This window comes from Gobio gobio (assembly GCF_949357685.1).
Source record: "Gobio gobio genome assembly, chromosome: 4".
In the NCBI taxonomy this organism is placed as follows: Eukaryota; Metazoa; Chordata; class Actinopteri; order Cypriniformes; family Gobionidae; genus Gobio; species Gobio gobio.
This window is the reverse complement of record NC_137100.1, coordinates 35,464,668-35,492,476: the sequence shown is the minus strand read 5'-3', so window position 1 is coordinate 35,492,476 and position 27,809 is coordinate 35,464,668. Positions and strand designations below refer to the sequence as shown.

The 27,809-nt window shown below is 39.6% G+C and overlaps 3 protein-coding genes across 5 annotated transcripts in view; 2 read left to right on the top strand and 1 right to left on the bottom strand.

The window, feature by feature from the left end:
• LOC307124756 (uncharacterized protein) overlaps window positions 1–27,809 on the bottom strand; it is a gene marked incomplete at its 3' end in the record, with an annotated part of 457,096 nt that overhangs the window by 9,714 nt on the left and 419,573 nt on the right. The gene's annotated exons all lie outside the window — the stretch shown is intronic.
• LOC307124880 (uncharacterized protein) lies at window positions 4,492–13,545 on the top strand. Its single transcript, XM_079814359.1, has 9 exons — window positions 4,492–4,833; window positions 5,509–5,655; window positions 5,819–5,916; window positions 6,060–6,151; window positions 9,977–10,034; window positions 10,128–10,180; window positions 10,294–10,365; window positions 10,467–10,590; window positions 10,748–13,545. Exons 1-9 carry the CDS (start codon window positions 4,746–4,748, stop codon window positions 11,252–11,254), a joined length of 1,239 nt encoding a protein of 412 aa, XP_079670485.1. The 5' UTR covers window positions 4,492–4,745; the 3' UTR covers window positions 11,255–13,545.
• The window catches only part of LOC307125953 (U2 snRNP-associated SURP motif-containing protein), a 14,669-nt gene continuing 1,027 nt past the window's right edge, over window positions 14,168–27,809 (top strand). The window contains exons 1-23 of one of the 3 annotated variants that reach the window (XM_079816222.1): window positions 14,168–14,373; window positions 15,269–15,355; window positions 17,113–17,224; window positions 18,412–18,521; window positions 18,710–18,777; window positions 19,275–19,369; window positions 19,452–19,516; window positions 19,692–19,857; window positions 19,966–20,171; window positions 21,605–21,648; window positions 22,239–22,343; window positions 22,952–23,018; window positions 23,139–23,305; window positions 23,467–23,629; window positions 23,743–23,822; window positions 24,340–24,427; window positions 24,538–24,666; window positions 24,765–24,960; window positions 25,187–25,261; window positions 25,370–25,403; window positions 25,716–25,860; window positions 25,987–26,097; window positions 27,348–27,526. In XM_079816222.1, the coding sequence (XP_079672348.1) occupies window positions 15,278–15,355; window positions 17,113–17,224; window positions 18,412–18,521; window positions 18,710–18,777; window positions 19,275–19,369; window positions 19,452–19,516; window positions 19,692–19,857; window positions 19,966–20,171; window positions 21,605–21,648; window positions 22,239–22,343; window positions 22,952–23,018; window positions 23,139–23,305; window positions 23,467–23,629; window positions 23,743–23,822; window positions 24,340–24,427; window positions 24,538–24,666; window positions 24,765–24,960; window positions 25,187–25,261; window positions 25,370–25,403; window positions 25,716–25,860; window positions 25,987–26,097; window positions 27,348–27,526 (2,483 nt within the window). In that variant the 5' untranslated portion in view covers window positions 14,168–14,373; window positions 15,269–15,277. Of the gene's footprint in view, window positions 15,004–15,268; window positions 15,356–17,112; window positions 17,225–18,411; window positions 18,522–18,709; window positions 18,778–19,274; window positions 19,370–19,451; window positions 19,517–19,691; window positions 19,858–19,965; window positions 20,172–21,604; window positions 21,649–22,238; window positions 22,344–22,951; window positions 23,019–23,138; window positions 23,306–23,466; window positions 23,630–23,742; window positions 23,823–24,339; window positions 24,428–24,537; window positions 24,667–24,764; window positions 24,961–25,186; window positions 25,262–25,369; window positions 25,404–25,715; window positions 25,861–25,986; window positions 26,098–27,347; window positions 27,527–27,809 lie in introns of all 3 variants that reach the window. The other 2 variants (XM_079816223.1, XM_079816221.1) reach the window with 2 other exon arrangements.

The following is a 27,809-nucleotide window of genomic DNA, read 5'->3' as shown; positions in this document are numbered from 1 at the left end:
GATTCTGGGGCGGAAGGTAATTTTATGGACTTGACTCTGGCTCACACACTTGGCATTCCCATCATCCCACTCAAGGACACGTTATCTGTCAATGCACTCAACGGTCAGGAATTACCACCCATCACGCTAACCACCAGACCACTGACACTCATCACATCTGGCAACCACACTGAACAGATTTCCTTCCTGCTCCTGGACTCCCCCCTGGCTCCTGTTGTCCTCGGTCACCCCTGGCTGGTTCAACATAATCCAAGGGTCGACTGGGGACATCACACTGTTTCGTCGTGGAGTGAAAGATGTTGTCAGTCTTGTCTTGTGTCTGCCTGTTCGTCTGTGTCTCGTCCTGTTTTTCAGAAGGAGATGGTGAATTTGTCTAACGTGCCCTCTGAGTACCTCGACCTGAAGGAAGTGTTCAGTAAGTCCCGCGCTGCTTCTCTTCCTCCGCATCGTCCCTATGACTGTGCTATAGATTTACTCCCAGGTAAGTCTCCGTCTAGAGGCAAGCTTTACTCTCTTTCTGTTCCTGAGAGGGAGGTCATGGAGAAATATATTTCTGATTCTCTAGCTTCCAAATTCATCCGTCCTTCCTCTTCTCCAGCGGGGGCGGGGTTCTTTTTTGTGGGGAAGAAGGATGGTTCTCTGCGACCTTGCATTGATTACCGAGGGCTGAATAACATCACGGTCAAGAATACCTATCCTTTACCGTTGATGTCTTCAGCCTTTGAGAGGTTGCAGGGAGCATCCGTTTTCACAAAATTGGATTTACGTAACGCTTATCATTTGGTTCGCATCAGGGAGGGGGATGAATGGAAAACCGCATTTAATACCCCCAGGGGCCATTTTGAATATTTGGTGATGCCGTTCGGGCTATCCAACTCCCCAGCGGTTTTCCAAGCACTTGTCAATGATGTGTTGAGAGACATGGTGGATCAGTTCATATATGTTTACCTGGATGACATATTGATTTTCTTCGTCTCTCCAGGAACATGTTCAACACGTCAGACGAGTGCTTCAGAGGTTGCTAGAGAATGGGCTTTTTGTCAAGGCGGAGAAATGCGCGTTTCATGCACAGTCTGTTCCTTTCCTAGGATACATCGTTTCATCCGAGGGGGTGCGTATGGATCCCGACAGGGTTAAGGCTGTGGTAGAGTGGCCAAGTCCAGATTCCCGTAAGGCCCTACAGAGGTTTCTGGGATTCGCCAACTTCTATCGCCGTTTTATTCGCAACTTCAGCCAGCTAGCCGCGCCTCTGACTGCCTTGACCTCTCCCAGGGTGACGTTCAGGTGGTCCGATACAGCTGAGGCTGTATTCACCAACCTCAAAAGCCGCTTTGTTTCGGCTCCCATCTTAGTAGCCCCTGATCCAGCACGTCAGTTCGTGGTAGAGGTCGATGCGTCAGAGGTGGGGGTAGGTGCGGTCCTTTCCCAACGCTCTGCTTCGGATGATAAGATTCATCCTTGCGCGTTTTTGTCCCACCGTTTGACACCTGCCGAACGTAACTATGACATTGGTAACAGAGAATTGTTGGCAGTTAAGTTGGCTTTGGAAGAGTGGCGTCATTGGTTAGAAGGGTCGGGGGTACCTTTTATAGTATGGACGGACCATAAGAACCTTGAATATATTAGATCTGCCAAAAGACTTAACTCCAGGCAGGCTCGGTGGGCACTTTTTTTCAGACGTTTTGACTTTTCTCTCTCGTACCGCCCCGGGTCCAAAAACATCAAACCCGATTCTTTATCTCGAATTTTTTATCCTTCCGAACGCCCGGTTACTCCCGAGTGCATTTTGCCAGAGAAGATAGTTATCTCTACACTCACATGGGAGGTCGAATCGAAGGTCAAATTGGCCTTAGAAGGGGTAGCGCCTCCGCCCGGCTGCCCACCGAGTCGATTATTTGTACCGGAGAAGTTGAGGTCCGAAGTCATAAGATGGGGTCACTGTTCCAATATCGCTTGCCATCCAGGAGTAAACCGTACTTGCAGTTTAATAAAGCAACGATTCTGGTGGCCATGTATGGCTCGCGACATTCGCAGTTTCGTCTTGGCTTGCTCAATTTGTGCTGTTGGTAAGACGTCTAATCGACCTCCTGATGGGTTACTTCAACCGCTGGCTATTCCTTTGAGACCCTGGTCCCACATTGCGCTAGATTTTGTCACCGCCCTCCCGCCCTCTAATGGCATGACGGTTGTTTTGACCGTAGTGGACCGGTTCTCGAAGGCAGCACATTTTATTCCCTTGCCCAAATTACCTTCAGCCAAGGAGACAGCGGTGTCTGTTATAGACCACGTCTTTCGGTTACATGGCCTCCCGATGGACGTGGTCTCCGACAGAGGTTCCCAATTTGTGTCCAAATTTTGGAGAGAGTTTTGTAAATTACTAGGGGCGACGGTCAGTCTGTCTTCGGGTTACCACCCCCAGAGCAATGGTCAAACTGAGCGAGCCAATCAGGATCTGGAGAGAATGTTGCGACGTTTGGTATCCAATAATCCTTCATCCTGGAGCCAACAACTCTCTATGGTGGAGTACGCTCACAACGCGTTACCAGTGTCATCCACGGGCCTTTCCCCTTTTGAGTGTAGTCTAGGTTACCAGCCACCTATTTTTCCGAGTCTGGATTCCGAAGTCGCGGTCCCCTCCGCTCACGCCTTTGTCCAGAGGTGCCACCGCACATGGACCAGAGCCCGTGAGACTCTGCTCCAGGTGGGGGCGCGTACCAAGGCTAAAGCCGATCGCCACCGGTCGAAGCCTCCCGTATACGTCGTGGGTCAAAAAGTGTGCCTTTTACCAAGAACATTCCGCTCCGTGTCTAATAAACTTGCTCCCAAATTTATCGGCCCGTTCACTGTCATCAAGATCATTAGTCCGGTGACAGTCCGCCTCAAACTTCCTCCAGCGTACAGGAGAATTCACCCCGCCTTTCATGTTTCCAAATTAAAGCCAGTTTTTCATTCCCGTCTTAATCCGCCAGTCCCGGTTCCTCCACCGCCGCGACTCGTAGATGGGGAACCAACGTATTCGGTTAATCGTATTCTGGACTCGAAACGGAGGGGACGCGGATTCCAGTATCTGGTGGACTGGGAAGGTTACGGTCCGGAGGAGAGAAGTTGGGTTCCTGCTAGGGACATTCTGGACCACTCCCTTATTGATGATTACAATCAGCAGGTAGGTCCTCCTGGGAGCGTCAGGAGGCGCTCCTAGGGGGAGGGGTACTGTCACGGTTCATGAATTCACCATCTCATTCTTGTGTGTGTGTGTATGTGTGTTTGTATGGGGCGGAGCCGCTGGTTGGCTGATGATCATTACACCTGTCGCAGCTGATCAGCGCTCCAGCTGCAGATCATCAGCGCACCCTATTTAGTCTCTCTGTGTTCTCTTTGTCTTTGTCAGAGCGTTTGTTTGGATGTCTCGTGTGTTCTCCCGCCTGTGCCCGTTGTGTTCCTGCGTTGCCTGTTTCCTGTGTTCCGTGTTCACCGTCGTCACCAAGCTGGGTTATCTGCAGCGTCCCTGTGCTGCCCGGACCATCTGCCAAAGCACCGCTCTGATCCTTGTGGCTTCCTGGTGTCTACCTGCGATCTTCTGTCTCAATAAACAAGCTTTTACTTGCTATTGTATCCTGCCTTATTTATCCGTTAGAGATACTGCTCCGTTGGGCTGTGATTATGGGGCGTGTTTCAACCGAACCAGGAAAGATCTCAATTGGATAGACCTACAACCAATCAGAGCAACGTAGCGACGCATAACGTTAGTTGTCAAATGTCAACAGAACTCAACTTCACTGTGTTGCCATGTCCGCGGGTTGAAGCGACCCCAATTATGTGATATACAGACCCAGGAATGCGAATCTTAGCAGGCATCCCTGCCAAAATAACACATTACCCCCCAAATGCCTTTCCCCCCGGAGAACCGCCCTGGAAAGCTATTGGGCTTGTTTTTGGCTAGTTTTGCTTCTTTGGCTAGACAGCTTCTGTTCGGGCATAATTTCTTCTCTACTGATCAAGTCCAGACCGTCTGTGTTAAAACAGTTTTGAAATAAATAAAACTGAAAAGAACAGTGCTAAAATAATTAAGTAATCCCAGAATGTAATAAAAACTGCAGAGGGTGCGGATTTGCCATGGTATTTACTTGTCGTCTTGGAAGCTGCGTAACCACAGCAACAGTAGGCTGCGGGCTTGACGGTATAAAGAAGAAAGTCACTTTACAATTTACAATAAATTCTGAGACAGTGTATAAACGCTGGATATTTATAATGGCATTTATAGTAGCTAACTAATTAATACTAGGCCTATTGTTTAAATACTGAGGGAAACCCTTTGTTTTGTTTAGGGGGGGAAATGAAATTTGGATGAATTTTTTAAAACATCTTTTGTTTGTGAAAACTTGATAAACATAATTGAAAGGGGAATTCCTACCGCTAGTTGTGTCGCAAAGCACCTTGGAAAGACCTGCCTACCAAGATTAGACATTGGGCTATTTTAAGGGCTCTTGTCTCATTGGTCGTCTGATTCATGCGCTGCTGGGCTGGGTCACACCATTCACTTGATCGACACATAAACACAAGGAAAGCGCCTTGAAACCGGGTTGATTTTAAAAGTTCCATAGTCCGTCTCGTCATTGGCGTTTCTGTATTTTGACACGTTTGGAAGTTACCGAGTATAAATATTTTAGTGTTTTCGAGCCGTCAGAAAAACTGACACGTGACGCTTGTGAAACTTTTGCGTGCGTAAACGACACTTGGAAGACGAAATGGGGGAGAATGAGGCACAGATGGAGAGTACAGAGCAAATGCAAGAGTCTCACGCTTCAAGGTCGGACAAAATCGACCTGTCGTTAGGTTAGTAATTTCGAGGAGAGACATTGTGATTTGGATGAGTTGGCAGGATCCGTAGGTTTCGTTTCTGTGTTCCGTGTAGAGAAACAGTGGTCAGCTGTTCCAAACATTCAACAGCTGTCACACCAACGTGCTCGTGCACAAATCATTTGCCTTGAGTTTAGCAGGATAATGCATGACTGTAATGATATGTGAATGAAAAAAGAAGTAGGCTATAAGTAAAATAAAACTTTCATCCATCTGTAGCCACAGTATGTCTAGCACCAGCGGCCTTGAGTAGATTCACGATCACACGTACGAATGTACGATCACATTTTCTATTCAAGGGCTCTGGGTAAAACAAAATTCAGATCTCAATTCATAATACACTGATACTGACTGAGGCAAAACACCAAGACACCTAATAGTGTATTATAAGTAATAGAAAGTAGTTGCTTGCTGTTAGAAGATTTATCCTACATATCTGCCATGGCGAAACTCATCAAATATAAACACAAGTTGCCTTAATATATTGCATGCAGCAGTTACCACCTGATTATTTTTCTTTTTAGCTCAAGCAAGAAGCATATCCAAATTTTAACTAATTTGATCTAATATATCATTAATCTTTTTAAATTGAATATGTTTGATCTTTTGGTAAACAAGAGACAAAACACTTTGTTCCTTTTGTTTTCACAGATGACATTATAAAGCTGAATAAGAGAGAGCAGAAGGCGAACAGAGCTAAAAGTAAACGTGCTTCTAACAGGAACAACGTCTTGAAGAAACTCAACCAGGTTCCACAGCAGCAGAGGGGACTCAGACGAGGAGCACAGCAGTACCAAGGCAAGCATTTGATACTTGACTCTGTCTTGCACTTAAATTTGTGACCGCTGACACATTTGGACAATTGGCATATGACTTCTGCCTGGCCAGATCTGTAAAAATGCTTCACGTGAATCGTATGAATGCTTGTTGAACAAGTTTCTAATTGAGGCTTGTCCCACAGGCCCTGGCAGGTTGAGAGGTTTGAGGAGACAAAGGGGATCCGGGAGGGGAATGGTGTCAAGAGGGGGTTCACTAAACAGAGACGCTGCTGCTGCCACGGTATGAAATGTATTATTGTTTCTGTGGCTAAAATAGAGTAAAGTAATTGAAACCAGTTGTTTTCAATTGAATAACCATGTGTCCTCTCTTAATAAGATTTCTTTCAAAGATTATTACTGTGATTGCTTCTCTCTGTGTCATAGATCGGTGGACAGTTTGATCAGACCACATTCACATCGAGGGGGACGTTCAGAGGACGAGGAAGAGGTAGAGGAAGAGGAGGCGGACTAAGCAGGTTCTACACTCTCTTCTCTGTTTCAACTTTATCATCTTAAAAGGCACAATATGTAAGATTTTTGGATTCAAATATCCAAAACCACTAGAACAATGTTATATATTATGTTGACGTGTATTTATATTATCCCAAATGTTTCCAAAAAAATCTGAGAAATCAGCTATTGATATATATATACACTTATACAGTCATGTGAGAATGTTAGGACACCCTATTGAATTCAATGGTTTTCTGTATCAGGACATAATAAAAAATAATCTGGTCGACTCAATGACTGTGAGGTGTCCAGGTCCTGTAGCTACAAAACAAGCCCAAAATGACCCCCCCACCCCCCACCACCACCACCACCACCAGCATGCTTGACTTTTGGTATGAGGTGTTTGTGCTGATATGCTCTTTTGGTTTTCACCAAACTTGGAGCTGTACATTGTGACCAAACATCTCCACTTTAGTCTCATCTGACATTGTTCTAGAAGTCTTGTGGTTTGTTCAGATGCAACTTTGCAAACCTAAGCCGTGCTGCAATGTTTTTTTTAAAGAGAAGAGGCTTTCTCCTGGCAACCCTTCCAAACATGCCATACTTAACCCATCTTTTTCTAATTGTACTGTCATGAACTTTAACATTTAACATGTTAACTGAGGCCTGTAAAGTGTGAGGTGTAGTTCTTGGGTTGTCTGCAATTATTTTTCTGAGCATTACACAGTCTGATCTGGGGGTGAATTTGCTGGGATGTCCACTCATGGGAAAATTGGTATCTGTCTGAAATGTTTCCACTTGTGAATAATCTTCCTCACTGTAGAATGATGGACTTCAGATTGGTTGGAAATGGCCTTGTAACCCTTCTCAGATTGATGGCAGCAACAATTGCTTCTTTAAGATCATTGCTGATGTATTTCCTCATTGGCATTGTGTTAACACACACCTGGATGATCCAGACCAGCAAACTGCCAGAACTTCTGCTTTTATAGAGGTGATCACACTTGCTGGTGATCAGTCAATCAAAGGCATTTGCAGTGCCTGACCTTTACTTACCCTCTTAATTCCTATGTTAACAGTAAGGGTGTGTCCTAACTTTGTCACCCATGGCTTTTCCATTTTGGCTTTATTTTTGCTAATTAAATAATGACACGTCATGTGTTGTTGTTCATCTGAGGTTACAGAAAACCATGGAATTCAATAGGGTGTCCTAACATTTTCACATGACTATACACTCAACACAGTTAGTCTTACTGTTTGAATCTCGTTTTCTTGATTTACTGCAAGTAACATGTTTGTACCCAAAAAGTAAGTGGCATATATAGCCTAATCAGAAAGAGCTTTATTTGTAGTAACAGTAGTACAGCATTTTCTCCATCATGCAATGTTTTAAAATTAATTGCATGCCATTTAGCAACTCAAGTCATCCAGCTTTTATTAATATCGTATTCTATTATCTGTCTAGCTTACTGCAGTGTGCACCAAGTGTCTCATAACAGTCACCAAACGAACACGCAGAGTAACGTTATAACATAACGTTCAACACACTCAAATGTATTTTTAGGATAATTGTTTCGAAGTAAAACAGCGCTGCATTACCCCACAATTTTAATTTGTCAAATAAAGGATGTTTCATTTGAGTTAAATAAAATAATGTGAATTTAAGTGATCAGGCGTAACTGTAAGAAAGTGCAGGGAAGGAGGCGAACGTTGAACGTAATATGTAATTACTAATGATGGGGCATTTGAAGAATATAACCAAGCTTATCCATACCAATAAAATGCAAGAATCTCAGTCTGAGTTGTAATAAAATATACTAAAGAAAACTTAACTAAACAAAACTAAAGTATTTATTGCTACGTGTGTAATAAAGTGTTTATTATTATATTCTCCTACAATTAAACAGCAAAATCTAAAAATGGTCCATAATTTTCTTAAAAGGTAACCTAACCTCTGCACCCCCAGTATGCTTTCTCAGCCCATATGTGCCATACACATAGGTGTCTAAATGTAAACAAAATAATAATAATACTAATAATAGCCTGATAAAACATCTAATGTAACCATATTATATTAAAATCCAGTTGGGAGAAATATTCATGCTTCGGCTCAAGATTCTCATCTTTAATGACTATTTTTAATGTGTTGGCTTTTTTATTGTTTTTGTTTTTTTTTACACAGTACTATGGCTGCCCTGATGGATATGGATAATGGATAACTGTTCCAAAAAAGTATTGTCCAGACCTCCGCTGGGAAGGAAATATAGAGATCGGACCTCTTGGAACTTTAATTGAATACCCCTAGTGTAGAGAGAATCTCACAGATAGAGCCCTGCATTTCTGCCCGAGCCCGACAGGCCCCGACTTTTTTACGCCCCTAGGGCCGGGCTTCGGGCCAATTTTCCCGTCATACCTCAAACGCGGGTCGGGCTTCGGGCCTTTATAGGCTTTTCCTTCATTATATATTTTAGAAATTCAATAATTAAAAGAAACAATGAGATATGCTGCGCTGGTGGAAACAACATGAGACCATGATATCGCGAGTCCGCAACTGTCAAGACCGGCTCGCACAGTGTTTAGAGGACGGCGCTATGCAACACGCATCGCCACAAATGAGTAAAGCAAGCCAACACGCAAACTGCCACAAGTGAAACTGAAAACAAGCTAAGTCTTAGATGCTCAAAAACACTACCATCTTCATTAAAACTAATGAGACTAAAGGCTCTTACCAGTGTTTAGGTCGCTCGTTCTCATAATCCTTTGATGTTGAAATTTGCTGATGAATAAAATGCTCATATCGGTTGCTTTCGTTGACAAGAACTCCGTTAAATGTGCATATAGCGCGGGGATTGAAGATCGGATTTATATTAATTTCGCGGAGAGGTAGGTAAGACAACCAGCATTTTTTAAATTATTTGTTTAGATTGTGTAGCCCGTTTCATTTGCGCGCGCCGTTGCGATCTGCCTGCCTCATCTTGTCAAAAATGCCTTTTACTGTGATGGTGGTGATAGTAGGCTAAACGTTTAGTTTTATATGTTTTATATGGATTTTATTAGCAAGACAAGTCAAATGTTGATTTCAGAGGCTAAAGTTGGGTTAACTCACTGTCGGCCGCTGGCCGCTTGGTCATCACTTTAAATAACAAAAACTTTAATTTAACAAACCACAAAATGCTTCAAACATTTTTCTAAATTAACTTAACAAAAAAAAAAAAAACGAAATATAGCCTAACTACTTTGACAAGTGTTGATTTGAGAAGCGTTGGGTTAACTCACTGTCGACTGCTGGCCGCTTGGTCGTCACTTTAAAGAACAAAAACTTTAATTTAACAAGCAACAAAATGCTTCAAACATTTGTCTAAATTAACTTAATAAAGAAACAAAACGAAATATAACTACTTTGACATTAAAAACAAAACTGAACTATTTTAATGGCTGCAACTAATGTATAATAGGGAGGATAAAAAAAAAAAAACCACGGGCTCCAGTCGGACTCGGGCTGATAATTTTGATGAGCTGTCGGACACGGGCCGGGCTAGGGCCTCAGCGTCTCGGGCCAGGGCCTAGTTTTGAGGCCCGTGCAGGGCTCTAGTTACAGACCCTAAACTTTTGATACAAAGAGTATCAAATATATCAGAACACTTCAGATGTAATACAACAGAACAATAAATAGGAAATAAGCATAAAATGTGTTGGGTGACATCTGAATAGACTCCTATTAACCCGTTAAGTTATGTGTTGTAACATAAAATATTGAAATCGTCTTAACATTTAACTTTTAGAAATAGAACTGTAAACTAGTGTATTGTACTGTAGGTTTTTCATAGTTGTTGTTTTTGTTGTTGTAGGGGTGCAATGTCAGCAAGAGGACAAAGGGGTGGAAGACCATTTGTATTAGACAGAGGGGTAAGAAGGGGAAAAAATACATTATAAACTACTTGCACATGGATTGGCAATGTTTTAAACCTATAGTTATGTGCTCTGTCTTTGTTTCCTTAGTTTTCTAACACAAAAATGGCAGAGAAATTACAAAAGTATCAGAAAATAAGAAGGTGAGTTTCTTTACGTGTGAATGACGTATTCTAAAAAGTCATCTCAAGGGGTGTTAACAAATTGTCTTTCTCTCTCGGTGTCCGTCACACCCACATCCACACACATACTGAAGTCAAAGAACAGCACCATCTGGCTCAACACTGACAGTTTCCCTGCCAAATGCTAAATCTGCACCTGTCGCTGTGTGAGTGAATGAACCTTCTCGCTGGCTTCTAATTAACTGGTTGCATGTCCTTTTTTAAAACCTTTTTCTTTGTCTCTCTCTTGCTTTTTTCACTCCTTTAGGATAACACCTAATCAGGCTAGGAGGGGTGGAGCAGTGTTAAGGGGCAGATCTTCTAGAGGAGACAGTACTTCTTCACCTAAAGGGATTCCTCTGCAATTTAACTACAAAGCAACCACTAACCAGGTGAGTTTAGCCATCTGGCAAAGCCTGTACACCCAGTAAAGTAGGAGAGTCAGACATTTATTGAATTTATTGGGCTTGTGTGTGTGTGTAAAGACAGTAAAGAAAATTTATTATTTTGATCAGCTTTTAGAGCCTCTGTTTTTACTTTGTTTCGCAGACTACCGTATCCCTCAATGACCGTTTCACTGACCTGAGGTTCAGTGGGCAAGGACCGGGAAGGGGCGGTGGAAGAGGAAGAGGAGCTGTTGGAGGAGACCGAAGAGGCGGAGGAAGAGGAAACATTATAGGGGGTGGAAGAGGCAGAGGAAGAGGAAACATTATAGGGGGTGGAAGAGGCGGAGGAAGAGGAAACATTCTAGGGGGTGGAAGAGGCAGAGGAAGAGGAAACATTATAGGTGGTGGAAGAGGAAACATTATAGGTGGTGGACGAGGCAGAGGAAGAGGAAACATTATAGGTGGTGGACGAGGCAGAGGAAGAGGAAACATTATAGGTGGTGGAAGAGGCAGAGGAAGAGGAAACATTATAGGTGCTGGAAGAGGAAGAGGAATCATTGTGGGGGGTGGAAGAGGAAGAGGAGGGGTTGGTGTGACAAGAGGAGGACGAGGCTTGACAAGAGGGAGGGGAGGATCAAGAGGAGCTGATCGAACAGTAACTCTTCAGTGATTAGAATAACAATCGTTTAATTTAATTAATTAGTGGTGTTTACTGTTAGTGATGCATTGAAATTTCAGCAACCAAAATTATTTGAATCCGAAACAGCAAAAGAAAAAAAAAATTATAATCTTCGGTTAACAATCTTTCTACTAAAAAAGGCTTCGCTATCACAGGACTACATTTATTTTTTTAAATGTATTAAAATAGACAATTTTTTTAAAATTTATTATCGATAATATTACAGTTTTTACTGTGTTTTTCATCATATAAATGTAGCCTTGGAGAGCATAAGAGACTTCTTTCAAACACATGAAAAAATCTTAGACCCCAAACTTTTGAACGATTGTGTATACGGTATATCATAGAGAACAATATGAATACATCAGGTGTAATCATAAACTGAAACAATGATTTTTAATTGCGTGTCTATTTCCTACAAACAATGTGGATAAGCACACAACAGGTAAACATTGCTGCAAAAAGGACACTCTTCATCATGAACAAAAATTATGCTAGAGAGTAACAATTTATTCAATTTGTTCGACTGAAATATCAAGAAGTGGCTCGTTGCTGAAGACGTTTACTACAACTGGTTTAATTTATCACCTGAACATGACATCTTGAGCAGCATAAGGAGTTCAATTACCCAAATTTAATTAACGAAACATAATTTTTTGTTTCAGTTTTGATTTTCAGCTAAATGAAAACTTAAATTACTGTTTCTAAATAAAATAATTTTGGTGCATCACTATTTACTGTAATGATGTGATTCAACTATAGTTTTTTAATGATTGCTCATTTTGTCAAAACACTACACACAATTCGCACACGAGTAGCAGAACACCTCAGATCTTTTGCAAAACTAAACACTTCATTCAAAATATAACACAACCCAATTTTGACATACAAATCTGATTCAGTTTGAACCACTTACACACTGCTGTGCTCAATCTTAAACACATGCAACATTTCTACCTGCAGCACAGGTTGTGATGTTACTACTGTACCTCGTTGGCCCAGGACATTCGAAATAGCGCTGTGGCAAATGATCAGCATCAATGAGCAAAACTCTCTGGAAAAAACAACAACAACAACATTGTGTAGTTCAGTATAGGAGTTATTTCATTTCATTTATTTCATTCATGTTGATGGAGAGACCTGATGGAAATTATTGAAAATTGCGTGACCATTGAGGATGTTCGTTTGAATTTCTCTGAGATGTATCGCATTGACCAAAACCTTGTTTATGATAGCTCTCTCTTGTTCCTTTGTGAATATGGGGCCCCTTCCACCTTTACGTTCTCGACCCTCAATCAAAATGCATGTAAAATGTCACAGGACAGCACACAAGACATTGTTTCAAACATGAAATTAAACTGTAGACAGCAGATACATTTTTTTGTCGAAATGTCAGAATTTCTGTAGAAACAGTAAATATGCTAAGGTTGTGTTGAAACCTCTGTCCAGCATCTCTCAATGCCAACCCGTGGTTTACAACTTGTCGAATCGCATCTAATTAATGTGGTCCTCTTCTTTTTTGTCCACATCCTCCTCCAGGTCTTCCTCTTCTTCCACAGGTTTCCGCTCTCATCCTCACTCTCCCTCTTCCTCTTCCTTTTACTGCTACATTGCCTTCCATTTGTGTTAACGACAGGTAAACTCACCTGTTGCCTTTTTATAGTGCTTACACCTGATTGTTGAGTTTACAATTAAGCTCACTGTCTGCACACTTGACGGCCGTGTTCGAACAATTGGTTCATTGGAGTGGTATTTTGGAAAGCAGTGACATTGTTAGATTTCTATGTCTAATGTAGAGAAGTGTGTGTGTGTGTGTAGTGATTTGCAAAAAAAATGTGAGGCTGAGAATGTGCTTATAGTTGTGCAGATCTGAGCTGAGGTTTTGCTCATTGAGTGTCAGGTTATTCGTGTTTTTTTTGTTGTTTTTTTTTCGTGTGTAAGCAATTGTAAAAAAAAACTGTAAATATTTGAAAGATTTCTGACAGTGGGATAAGGAGATTTTATTTGAGTGTACAAACAAAAGATTGTCCTTTTTAAAAGAAAATGTAAATTGTTTGTTATATGATGAAGAATTTTTTTTACACTTTTGAAGGTACCTCGGAGGATGAAGTGCCTCTTCATAATGTAAATACTGTTTTGCATTCTGACACTTGAAGAGTTCATCTCAGTAATACTAATTATAGCCATATACATCAAACAAAATGTAAATATGAAAAGAAGTTGTTTACATTTGATAGCATCATATCAATAAACACCAAACAATGGACATACTCTTGACAAAGTATTATTTTGTGTTTTCTGTGTGGTCCGTCTTTCAGTTTATTTGGACCTGCTGCTTAAAGGGAAAGTCCACACTAAAAAGAAAATTCTGTAATCATTTACTGTTGTGTCCTGTTCTTCCAAACCTGTATGACTTTCTTTCTTCATCACACAATAAGACATTTAGATTTTTGGTAACCAAATAGTATTTTGTTTATCATTGACATAAAACATTGACAAAAACGATACATTTCTGAAAATATCCTCGTTGAAAGAGTATTTTTGGGAAAACTAAAAACATCGGTGGAGTTTGGGTCTCTCACTGGGCCTAACGTTGAGCAATTTTTATGCTATCCACTTTCCAGGTGCTTTTTTTTACTCAATTTTAACATAAAAAAATTACAGTTTTCTGTCTTACTGTTTTCTTCTGTTCTGTCATATTAGTGTGTTATGTCACATGATTATTAAAATTAATTTCAGGTTGATAGCCTCATAAACTAACTTTGTCAATCCTTCACTGAGCAATGATTAACCTCAGGCCATTATTTCCAGTCTGTTCATGTTATTTCCATCCATAAATAATACAATTATAATTGATAAGATCATATTTGTATTCTCTTACACCCTTTTATGGAAATGCTTTCGAATATTACGGTCATATGCGTTTTTTAACACATACAGAAATGACGGGAGACTCTAAAGATCCACCGCAAGTCGCAGAATGAGGCGTTTTCAGCTCTGATTGGTGTTTGTAACGCGACGTCATTTTTCCGCTATTTCCATTTCTAGTTAATTCAAAATGGCGGATTAACAACAAACGAACGGTTTCGTTTTTGCAACGCAAGATCTGTGTAAGTCGCTATATACACTGTTTACAGATGTGTAACTGTTTGCAGCATCAGATTGGTCTTCGTTACATCCTCCAGCGGCGTTAAAGCGGTTGACAGCAGAAGGTTGTCTTAGGTTTAAAGGAGGCCCGGAGGACTAACTGTTAGAGGTGTTAGCCCCTACGCTAACTTACACATACAGCAGGCTGTCTTTGCAACATGGTGAGCTTCCCACCTAGCTTTTGGGGAGACTGTCGGCGTCTGTGATGCCCTTAAATGCTGTGTAGGTAGGCAGCTCGCTAGGTTAGGAGACAGTCGCATATTGAGTTATGGAGACACCACCAACAGCAGTTCTATGACCATTGAAAGATAATAATGTAACTTATAAAACTGAATAGTGCCATTATGGTAGTCTTCTCGTGTCGTGAATCATACACAAACAGTGTGTCTTAGTGTGCAGTAAAATTGTCTCATAATAATAATAAGGCAGGTTTTGTGATCCAGCATATTTTAAAGATGCTTTGCATCTTCACCAGTCCTGCATCTTGCTGTCCTCAGTTCAGATCAAGAGGTCATATTGATGAAGTGCAAACAATTCCAATCTTATTTTCAGAAATCTTGTCATTAAGTCACATACTTTGGGATATTTGTCAGGTATGCAGGGTTTTGACCCCCAACATTCCGGGCTGTGTTTCATAAAAGCATCATAAGCCTAAATTGTTCGTAGAGACCATTGGTGGCAATTGTTCTATGAACAACGTATGATGCTTTTGGGAAACGCAGCCCAGACTAGTATAACCACTAGAATAGTTGGTTCCTAAATTGTCATATGTAGTCCCCCAATCCTGAATAAGTGGTCACATGATTTAATAGACGCCGTTACAGTGATCTGAGTTACAGTACATTTCTGTTGTTTTAGAGAGTTGACATGGCAGACAAAAAGGGGAAATCAGTGGGGGTGAAGAGGACACTAACGAAAAGAGAACAAGAGGAAATGAAGAAAAAGGTAAGGTTTTGTCAGCAAAATGTGTTTAGATATCGAATAAGTGGCCATGTTTTATTAATTCGTTCCCTTGCTTTGGTTAATTGTAGCTGTGATTTAAAGGTGCATTTAATGATTTCTGTTGGATATCAACCCAAACAAACTCACCCTTTCCTTCATTGCTCCGCCCCCAAACAAGAGTGGATTTATCATAGCTGAAGTAAAGCAAAATAAAGCGAAGATGACGAACAAACAACGATGAAGAACAAAAAAATTAACAGAATACACAAGAGTAGGCTCTACAAGCAATAGTTTGTTGTTAGTTTCCAGCAGAACACCATCTCCAGACAAACAATGACCCTCAATCTGTCCTGTTACTATAGCTTACATTTCAATAACAGCATATCTTGTTTCTGTGAAACATAGCACAACCAATGTTACTCACCTATGGAGCAGAAACAACGCAACTTTGACGTCTGTTTTCGGGCCTTCTCGCTCTCTAACATCTCTCCAGATCTGGAAAGCTTTTCTAATATTAACGCGGGTCCTAAAGCTCTTTGCTGATCATAAGCCATATTTTTCCAGTGATATTCCTCTGACCTTTTCTCTTTTTAATATCTCTTAGCCATCTCTATTTCTACAGTCTGTCTTCAAATCTTCCTCCTGCTCACTCTCTCTCCTTTCCCGTCATGACTGTATCCTGCTGATTGGCTTCAAGCGTGTTGTGGTGCTCGGTCCGATCCACATACAACAGCGTTTCTCAGAAATCACTTACTGTACATTTAACTAAATTAAAACAAGGAAATTAATTAGTACAACGTGACCATGATTTAACCTAAACGAGAAAACAAATTTGGGAATGAATTCTTAATTCTTGGCCACAATATCAAGTCATGTGCAGCTCTGTAGAATAGTAGTGATTAGGGTTGAACTTACGATTTTTTTCATTAAATAAAAAAAAAAGAAAGAAATATTATTAAAATATTATTATTATTGTTATATTATTATCAGGACCCACAAATATTCCCCCATTGCATAATTATACATTATATTCCACATTAAATATATAGTCGTTTAATGCAGTAATCTGTCACTGAAACTCCGTAAACTTTCATTTTTCCCCCTCAATCAGTCACAGTTCTAATCGCAAGAAATAGTCAAAAAATTTATATTGCCATAATATCACCAAAAAAATTTAATTCTACATTTATTCACCCTCATGTGGTTTTAGCGCGTGTCACAATCATTTGAACGTCCGTGTTTACTACAGTATGCACACCGTTGTAAATCTGTTCATCATATAAAGCCACTGTGTCTCTTCAAAAAATTTGGATTTGGATTAGACACTCGATTAGTAATTTTTACGATGCCTTTATGACATTTATTGGATCTTTTAAGTTTTAGAGGAATGGACTTTAAATGGAAATCTCTCAGGTTTTATAATAAAGAATATCTTCATTTGTGTTTAGAAGTTAAACGAAACAACATGAGGGTGAGTACATGATGACAGAATTTACATTTTTGGGTGATTTATACCTTATAAATACAGCAAGTTGAGCCTTGGATAAAACAACTTTATATCGCAAATAATATTGTTACATCAACGATACATATCTTCACATTTTTATATCGCGATATATCGATTAACGATATATCGTTACACCCCTAGTAGTGATTAGTTAAAAATATATAGCCTAAAAAAACAGCTGAAAACAAATTGCAAAATGATTAATTAAAACCATTATGATTAATGAGCCTTTTCTCTGTCTCACTGTTTTCAGGAGGAGGAGAAAGCTGCTGAAGTCTTTGAGGAATTTTTAGCTTCTTTTGACACTAATGACAAAAGTGGAGTGAAGACATTTGTACGAGGAGGCATTGTAAATGCAACTAAAGGTGAGCTGTTGTGCATTTCTGTTTCAAGTCTCTGATTTATATTCAGTATTTGACTTGAATTTATTTTTATTTCAGTTTTAGTATTTTTACTACTTCAACGTGTTTTGTTTCAGTTAGGCAGCATATAAAATTTTTATTTAAGTTTTTTTACTCTTTATGTTCTTATCTAATACTTATATTTGATTGCTTTTTATTATCGACAGATATGTTTAATAGATTTAGTTGTAGTTTTAGGGTGCTTTCACACTAGCACTGGGGCGCACCTGGGTTCGATTGACGTCAGAGTTCGGTTTGTTTGGATGATGTGAACGCTGTCTTCCAAACTCTGGTGTGCACCCGTAAACTGTACCAGAGTTCGCTTAAAAAGGGTGGTCTGGGGTACGGTTCATGTGAACTCCTGTACGGTTTGCTTTTGATGTGAACGCAATCGTACTAAATTGTGGAAGTGAACCACTATTAATGACGTATGATTTTATAACAATGTGTGTTTTGGGTGTGTTTCACTCATTTTCCTGACGAGCGTGACTGACATACTGCAAGCAGAGAGCTAGATCTAATTTCTGCTCGTCTTCAGCGTTCTTTAGAGCATTTGCAGTACATTCACTGCAGATAGACGCAAGTGCCATTAAGTATTGAAGCTTTTGTAACAAAACCAACGGTTCAAAAACAAAAATATAAAAGTGAGGTGAGCAACGCTATTCATTTTGCCACCTTCTCACTCGCCGTCATTACCAAGTAACGGGGTAAACAGCTGCTGCTTTGATGACGCAAACGCACCCTGGTTCGAACCCAAATAATATAATATGAACACAGCGGGGGCAGGGGGAGGGGGGAGCAATCGAACTCGTTTCGGTCCAGGCAATCGAACCAAGTGTGAAAGCGCCCTTAGTTCACAACACTGCTCAGATTTCTGAAACATAAAATATATTCTCTACTGTTACTCTTAGTCTCTTTATTGGGTGTGTGAGCATGTGTCTCTTTAGATCCCATTAGTTTGAAACAGTATACCAGTGATCTAGTTACTGACTCCCTGAACTTTTCAAACTTGTTTTAGTGTGATGTTTATATGTTGTTTGCATGAAAAACGTTAAGAGTTGTGGGCTACAAAAAAGAATAGATCCAAGCTGTTAGTTCAAATGGAAGAAGGAGAGAGTTACTATTGCATGTGTTTGTTGTTCACCTCTCAGAGGAAGAAGCCGCAGAGGTGAAGAAGAGCAAACTCTACAGACCCGCCTCTAAATTCAATTCTCCACCTCAGAATGCCTCACCTGTTCAACCTACAGAAGTTAAAAAAGCTGTAAGTGAGCTTCTGTCTACTGTAATCAGATGAGCTTAATATCCTCAGTATTGAGAGGTAAGACTGGGTCAGAGGGAACAAGATGAGAAAATCATCATAATCAGTATACTACATGACTCAATCCATTTTGCTGTCAATCACAAAATACAATATTTAGCCATAACATCATTGTTGTTTTTCCCTTCTAGGCAGTTAAAAAGAAAACAGAGGAGAAGAAGAAGAGTAATCTGGAGCTTTTTAAAGAGGAATTAAAACAGTCAGTGTTTCTTTCATGGTTTTACTATTCTTTTTTTCTGTCTTGGTCATCTCAAACAAAAAGCCAAGGATCTATATATCTGTCTGAATAAAATAACATAAAAGCTTTATCTGTTTTTTAAATGCATCTTATTGTGAACAAGTTATCCATGCATGTTTCAGTCATAACTGAAACTTCTGGGGAAAACGACAGTCTTCTCTCTGGTGAAGTATGCCGGACTTCAATCATTTTAGTCCGCTTAAACCCCGCAACTCCACAATCGACCACAAGCTTGCGATAATTAAAAAAAAAAAGATTTTATGAGCTCAACTCCCATATTTAAAAATCCAGTCAACTGATGCATAGAACCAAGACCCCGTCCTACATTTATTCTTTTTCAATAATTCGTCACAATCCAGTAGAAAAGATCTGTCGCTACTTCCATTTCATGGTGACTTTAAAGAGTGTTACAAAATTGTAGTTAAAAGTGTTCTGTCTTTATTCAATCTGTCATTCAGAATACAGGAGGAAAGAGAGGAGCGATATAAAAGAAAGAAAGGGGACTCTGGAGGAGTGTACCCAGATCTAGATTTACCTCTGACACGAAGATCAAGTAAGTCCGACAAACGTATGCCACGTGTTTCTCTTTAGAAACCCATTGGAAGCCTAAACCTTTTTACGTATTATGTGTGCAGTATTTGATGATGATCCTGCAGTGCCAAACACAACAAACCTGTACATCGGCTGCATCAACCCCAAGGTGAAAAGAGACCACAGCATTTTGTCTGCTAATTGCCATATAATTCATGGAAAAATCTGGCCAGCACAAAAATCACATGGTTATGCTTTAACCATGCATAACAGTGACTATATGGCACTCTTGTAATTACACAGGTGTGTTACACTTATTTACTAAGCTTTGATTGTCTCATTAGATGACAGAGGAGATGCTCTGTAAGGAGTTTGGAAAATACGGCCCTCTGGCCAGTGTAAAGATCATGTGGCCTCGCACTGATGAGGAGAGAACAAGAGTCACCAACCGTGGTTTTGTTGCTTTCATGACGCGGAAAGATGCAGAGCGTGCTCTCGCTGCGCTGGACGGTGAGACATCATCAGTCCTCAAACCAGTGTAAATGAGACAGACTGCCACCTGGAAAGAAGGTACTTGGACAGTTTTGACCTTTGAGCTCTGGTGTCTGTGTTTTGCAGGTAAAACAGTAATGGGTTTTGAAATGAAACTGGGTTGGGGGAAGGCAGTACGTATTCCTCCACAACCTCTTTACACCCCAATCGGGGTGCTGAAGACCACTGCCCCCCCTCCACCCTCTGGACTGCCATTCAACGCCCAACCCAGAGACCGCTTCAGAAATGACTTCACCAAACCACGGAGTCGCTCACAGGAAGACTTTTACAAGGTAACCACACACACTGTCTCCTGGTCTAGAGTTTGGTATGCTGAAGTCAAGATCTTTAAAGGTTTTTCTGCTGGCAAAGTATTCTGGGAGCATGGATCATTACTGAGTAAAGAAAGTTTACTTTTTATCATTACATAATAAAAAGTAGCCAATGAGATTCCTGTCCAGTGGTTTTAGGTTGATACAAAGATCATGGCAGTATTAGAGGCTAATTCAATTTTGTAATCTGAAGGGAATCAAAGCGTTTCATTTTAGAAATGTATAAAATATTTTGATATTATTTTTCTTTAAACATCAGAGAATTACACTGCTGTTCAAAAGTTTGCAGGCGATTAAGATTTCTCCGAAAAAAGTCTCTTGAGCTCATTTATTTGATAAAAGAAATTCAGTAAAAACTGTAATGTTGAAATGTTATTTATTTCTGTGATGGCAAAACTGAATTATCAGCATCATTACTGTCAAATGATCCTTCAGAAATGATTCTAATATGCTGATTTGCAGCTCAAGAAACATTTCTTCTTATTATTATCAATATATATCACACAAATATTAATGTTGTGCTACTTAATATTTTTGTGGGAACCATCATACATTATTTTTCAGGATTCTTTGATAAATAAATGAAAAATTCTAAAGAAAAGCATTTATTTTAAATGGAAACCTTTTATAACCGTATAAATGACTTTACTATCACTTTTGATCAATTAATTTTTTGTGGCCTTGCTGAATAAAATAATGCATTTCTTAAAAGAATTGAAGTGAACTCAAACTTTTGAACAATAGTATATTATATGTAGAGAAATTTGAATTGTGAGAAACGTGACGTTTTTTGTTTGAGGAAAGTTACAGAATCAACTCAGTGTGAATTCACTCTGTTGTGGTAACACTTTAGACTCATTTGAGTTGCTTGAATTGATTCATGTATGTATATTGTACCAGACAAAGAATCACAAGCAGATTAAACCAGGAATCTGTACAGAAGCACTGCAGTAATCTTGGTCAGTTATAAAATCATTGATGTTTAAGCCTGGGGGACATCCTGTGTAACAAGAGACACTTCATTCCTACCAACCTGTCTGGCTTCTTAGACATTTCTATTGGTATGTCGGAGATGATTTGGGTTTAGATCATTTGGCAATTGTATCTTTTTGAGGACTAATTTTTTTGTCATTTTTTGTGGGCTTTAAACTTGAATAAAAAAAGCCAATGAACTTAGTGAAGCCATACAGGTTTGAGGAAGCAGTGTAAAATACACAGAATGTCCCCCAGACAGAGCCAGAGACAGCGTTGAGATGAACTCGTCTGTTTGCGGAGCATGTTTCCAGAGGTTTAGCTGCTGCTGATGATATTAATCATGAATATTCTGCAGTTTGTTTAAATATAAACTCACTGTATTTTTGTATCTTCATCATTTGGTTTGACGTCATGAACAGACTCTGTCCGAGGCCGTAGTGACAGTGGTAATCCCCCCAGAAAGGTACACATTCTCTGTCCATTTATTAAAACACCATTGCCACTGAAACACACACAAGCACACTCACCTGTAGACTGACGTCTAAATCACAGTGGTTAGATCATCGGAAAGCTACTATTGTACATCACTGATCTTCGATCGTAACCAAGGCAATCACTCATACGCTCCCAGATACATATACATGCTTAGAGGTTACCCATCTTTAGCAACAACAGCAACTTCACTATTCTGTTAATACAGTTGCGGTTTAAGAAATCTAAATCATTTTATACCCAGTATTTGCTACTGTGAAAATGTGTAGAATGTCACACAGTGGCCTTTCTGTGAACTTCAGGAGCTAACATTATACCAAAACACACTCCCTAAACGGTCTCATGGGGCCATGGTAACATCAGAAAGCAATCTGATTTGGAGTGGACAGAAAATTCAGAGCAAAATACAAGTTTCAAACTGCCAGACAGTGAAAATGAAAGAAGAAAAAGATAGAACTGACATGGTAAGGCTGTAAGGACTATATGGAGTGTTTGAGAAAGTTGAGAAGAGAAGAGAGTGCCCTTGTTCACTCTCTCATCCATCTCTTTTGTGGCTGATAGGAACCTGCTGGGCTTAATACACAGAATGATTGAGTTTGTGGTAAGAGAGGGTCCCATGTTTGAAGCCATCATCATGAGCCGGGAAAAGAGCAACCCAGACTTCAGGTATGCGAGGAGTATTCTGCTTGTTATAAAATATTTTATATTTTATTATACTTGGATAGCTTGCATTGTTTTGTATCTGTTCATCATCTTCACCTTTCACACAAAAAATTTAAATTGTCATTTACTCGCCCTCATGTCTTTGAAACAGTATGACTTTCTTTTTACCATAAAACACAAAAGGAGACATTAGGCAGGATGTTCATGCTTCTCTTTTTCATACAGTGTGAATGGTAATAGGATGACGCAAAGCAGTTTATATGACTTGTGCGCTATATAAGTCTTTCAAAGCCACATGATATTGAAGTTTAGAAATGTTTACCGTCTCATTTGTACAATTTGAATTTGCACGTATTTCAATTTTATGAGAACCAATAACATCTGGCATCATTGATGTCACCCACCATTCACTTTTGTTGTGGAAAAGAGCAACATGGACATTCTGCTAAATATCTCTTTTTGTGCTCCATGGAAGAAAGACAGTTATTCAGGTTAGAACATGAGGGTGAGTAAATAATACAGAATAGAACTTTAATTTAATTCACATTTTTGGTCAAATATTTTCTAACGTCTGAATGCCATATCCAACCCTGGTCTGGTTAATGTTGCAGGTTTTTGTTTGATAATAAGAGTCAGGAGCATGTGTACTACAGATGGAAGCTCTACTCCATTTTACAGGTAAATGAGTCTTACTCTCAAAGGTAATGCAACACCAGGCACGACGTAAATCATGCCACATTTGCATATCTATATGAAAACTGCTATACATTTCACACTCTCTATCTGTCCTTCTCTCAGGGAGAAAACCCAAATAAATGGAGAACGTCCCCTTTCAGAATGTTTAGGGGCGGCTCTCTTTGGAAGCCCCCTCTCCTTAACCCATATCTCCATGGCGATGAGGAAATAGAAGAGATCTCCTTCCCCACACAAGAGGAAGAGCCAAAGAAAGGGCAACTGAAGGCAGAGTAAGGATGTGTTCCAAAAATAGATGTAGTAGGCTGTCTCGCTTTTCTTTTGCACATTTTTCCTTTGAAATAAAATGCACATGGGCCTGTAGTGTTTAGGTGCCCACATTCTTTTGGCCCTGTAATGCATGTACATGTTGAATGTATGTGTTATGTCTCAGGCACAGAGAGCGGTTGGAAGCCCTGCTGAGAGGGCTGACTCCTCGCAGAGATGAAATCGGTGATGCAATGCTGTTCTGCCTAGAGAGAGCGGAGGCTGCTGAGGAGGTTGTCTCCTGCATCACTGAATCTCTGGCTATAGCGCACACACCACTGCAGAAGAAGGTACACACTTCTACAATAGTACAAAGACACAGTTGGAGTTCACAGCTGGTGTTTGTTGCATAGCTCTTCTTCACACTTTTGGACATTTTTGTCTGATGTCTTGTGTATTGCAGATCGCCAGACTTTACCTGATATCTGACATCCTTTACAACTCCTGTGCCAAAGTGGCCAATGCGTCATATTACCGCAAATTGTGAGTCAGTTGTGCAAAATGTTTGTTTGGTATGTTATGTTTTTCTTGATTGTTTTTGTACTTTTTTTAAGCGCCTTTGAAATAGTTTTGAAACTATAGCATTGACATGATTAAGATTTTTGTCCTAAAGTTGGCATTAAATGGAAACTATTTTCTAAATGTATGTTATTGATCTTATTGCGAACCATTCATCCATGCGTGATTCGTTTATTTTTTTGAATGAAAATGTCATATTTTCTGGTGGAACAACAAACTTCTCTTTGATCACGTATACCGGACTTCTCCAATCATTTAGTCAACTTTAGTCCAACCCCTTTCTTGCGATCAACAGCAAATTTACATTCAATCGACAACCAGTGGATTGAAGTCCCCACTACACTTTAACTTTTTTTTCTTCTTCTTTGTTTCACTTGAATGTACGTCACAGTATGGAAGAAAAGATCTGTCGCTACTTCAGTTACATCATAAGTTGAATGTTGTCTCTAAAGAAAAGTGTTTTCTTTTTATTGTGTGATAGTTTTGAGACAAAGCTGCCTCAGATATTTGGAGACATCAGTGAAGCATATCGGAACATCCAGGCTCGACTTCAGGCAGAGCAGTTTAAGGTGGGAACGGTCTGTTCTAGCACTTCATCTGTCTTGATCTCCTCCCCTGCAGAGATCTGCGATCCCGCTCCCCAACTACAATTCTCTCTTACATTTCGCTCTTTCTGCAGCAAAGGATCATGGGATGTTTTCGTGCGTGGGAGGACTGGGCAGTTTATCCAGACACCTTCCTGATCCAACTGCAGAATATATTCCTGGGACTCATTAAACCTGGAGAGGAAGTCATTGAGAGAGCAGAGGTGAGCTATGGCCAATAGATAGAACCCTATACAGATCATATACAGTTTATTTATAGATTTTTTAATGTATAATTTTTATTTGCCTACCTGTTCACTAGCCCGAATCGCCTGATCTGGATGGAGCGCCGTTGGATGGTGTTCCTTTAGACAGAGTTGAACTTGATGGTACTCCCCTTGATGACCTTGATGGGTCGCCTATGATCTGGGATCCAACCTCTATAGATGGAGTACCAGTTGACGACATTGACGGTGTTCCCCTAGGAAACTCAATAGATGATATTGATGGTGTGCCATGTAAGTAGTCAGGCGCTGAGGTCTTTAGATGTTTATCCTGTTCATTACAATATTGTGAGTAACAATTTTATTGTATGATGTTATTGATGCTTAGTTGTGGCCTACTTCCTCATCTGAACAGTGAAAGTGTACACAAAATATACAATATTCATATTGCTTTTGTTATATCATTGATTTTTAAGTTAACTCCATTTCCTTTCTGTGCTTGTTTTTATGTCTGATCCAGTTGATGACGGCTCAGATAAGACTTTACCCACTGTCGCACTGTCCAAGTGGGAGAAGGTGGATTCAGAATCCTCAGGTACAATCACAACACAAAGAATAATGCATGACCATTTTCACCCCTTTTTTTTATGAACTGCTTTTCCCAGACTAATATCCATTCAAACTGTTCTTTTCATTCTTTCAGCCAAGAATGACTCAGACACTGAGATTAATTCAAGGTAAGAGCCTGTCGGAGGATGTTAAATTTATATATTCTTCTCTGTGATGAGTGGATGATTCATTTTTTTCACATGATTGGATCATTTTAACAGCCTCATGAAGTCACATGCTTTTTTTTATTACCTTATTTGTGTGAACTATCCACTAAACATTACCTGGCTAAAGTGTTTACTTATGCATCACGTTTGCAAAGTTGTTTAGGCTATATACATTGATTTATGAAGATATTTTGAAATATTGAAATATTTGAAAATAGAAAATACACCAGTTTTGGTTACCTCATTGTTCCCTGCCCTCTCTTTGTCATGCAGTGGCCTAAAGGAGAACGATGGTGATTCTGATATCAGCAGTGATGAAGCTGACAGCCCCAGCAGGTATGAGGGGGCAGAGTTTAAGAGTTCTCTGAAAAACTTTGAGCTGTCTGAAGGCAAAAGGACACGTCTCCGTGAACTGGAGGTTAGTCACTCACTCAGTATTTCATGTCTCGCTCTCTCACTCCCACACACTCACAGACAGACGTAGCTCTAAAGCTAACTGTGCTGCCAAACACTATAAAAGTGTGTGTGTGTGTGCACATTGCAGGTGAAGGTGATGAATTTCCAGGATGAGTTGGAGTCGGGTAAGCGGCAGAAGAAGTCCAGTATTACTCTCCAACAGCAAGTTCAACACTACAGAAACAGACTGCTGCAGAAGGTACACACAACTCTCAAACATAATCAACTGCAATAACAGGATACAGGGTTAAAAAAATTATAACAGATAATTGTGGTGCTGATTTTTAAGTACAGTGTACCAGTTGTATTGTACTATAGTGATACAAAACATATCATCACACTAAAGGTTGGAATGCACTACACGATTTTTAAAATCACAAATTTTAAAACACTAGGCATCATACATAAACAAAAACAATGTGTGTTCTAAAATCAGCTCAAAATATCAAACATGTTTGATATCATTAATTGGATGGATTAGTAGTCTGAACTCTATCCAGTTTTCTGCAAAATCTGTTAACTCAAATGTGAAGACAGGCTCCGACTTTCAGAAACTAGTGTCAATTCCTCCAGACCTCCACAATAGGGGCAAAAATCTGGCCAAAAGTTGTTTAGTGCATTCCAGCCGCAAGACATTTTTTGATGGTACATTTTCTCATTTGACCTTGATATCAGCAAAGTGTACATATATTATAGATGCAAATGCAGAGAATTCTGGTACAACATATTTAACTTAAAGCAACTGTTTGTAGTTTTGTGTATTTTACAGTTAAGTGTGTGGAATCCACTGTCATAATTACAGTGGATAGCTGTATGAGCCAAGAACCTTTTTCTCTGATAATGTGTGCAATATTACAACTATAAAAAAAGGAATAACAGGAATGAAGAATTGTTTAGTTTTGCTGAAATACTAACATTTTCATAAATACATAGTGTGCTAAGCATTTAAATGTGTATGTGGAATCAAATTTTGGTGACACAATAGGCCACACTCCACATAATATACATTTGACAGTATAAAATATTTTAATCTAGCAGAAATAGGTTTGAAAGGTTGCAAAATTTCAAAGATTACCTGCCATGAAATTCTATGAGATGCATGCTATCCTTAGACGGGACTGTTAGATGACTCCACTACAAAACTCTGAGATAAAGACGACAGAAAAAGTTATAGCCTATGTCTTTCATATGTGTTCATTTTTGTCACTTATTTTTAAATGTCGTCTTAGTTCTGTCAAATGTACTTTGAGTTTTTATCATATTTAGTCAACCTTGTCCAGTTTTTAGTCAACTAACCCTTTGTGAAAATAACTTGCACTGACATATCTTAAAATATGTCTTATACTTATGCTGATGGCACCTATAATGATTTTTGGAAAAAAAACTAACTCTTTTGCTTTAAACTCACTCAATATTTTGTTCCTTTTCTTTTTGTCCCTCCTTCTTTAGGAGTTTGACAAGGACGACCAGGAAAAGAAAGACAAATATTCACAGAAACAGAAAGACCGGTCCAAAAAAGATGAGCGGAGAGATAAAGGAGAAGACAGGAGTAAAACACGGGATAAAGAGAAAAGTAGAAAGAGTGAGGACAGAGGAAGGAGTCGAGACAAAGAAGAGAGGAGAGAGAGGTATGCACTCATCTCACACACACACACTTTGTGTTTATTGTTAATTATGATTATCAAATAAGTCCCCTTATTCAAAAATAATAATAGCGTCATTCACAGCGACAATTTGTCTGTCCACACTAAAATCTAAAAACATTTACAGCCAATCAGAACATGCACTACCGTTTAAAAGTCTGGGGTTGGTCAGATGTTTCATGTTTTTGAAAGATGTCTCTTATGCTCACCAAGGCTGCATTTATTTAATAAAAAAATACAGTAAAAAATATATATATTATTAGATTTT

What these genes read in the sequence shown, in the direction of transcription:
- LOC307124880 (XM_079814359.1), top strand. Translation starts at nt 4,746, where the DNA reads ATGGGGGAGAATGAGGCACAGATGGAGAGTACAGAGCAAATGCAAGAG. An exon ending in CATTTGTATTAGACAGAGGG is followed by an intron (nt 10,035 to 10,127) that starts GTAAGAAGGGGA and finishes TTGTTTCCTTAG; the next exon opens with TTTTCTAACACAAAAATGGC. An exon ending in ACAAAGCAACCACTAACCAG is followed by an intron (nt 10,591 to 10,747) that starts GTGAGTTTAGCC and finishes TTTGTTTCGCAG; the next exon opens with ACTACCGTATCCCTCAATGA.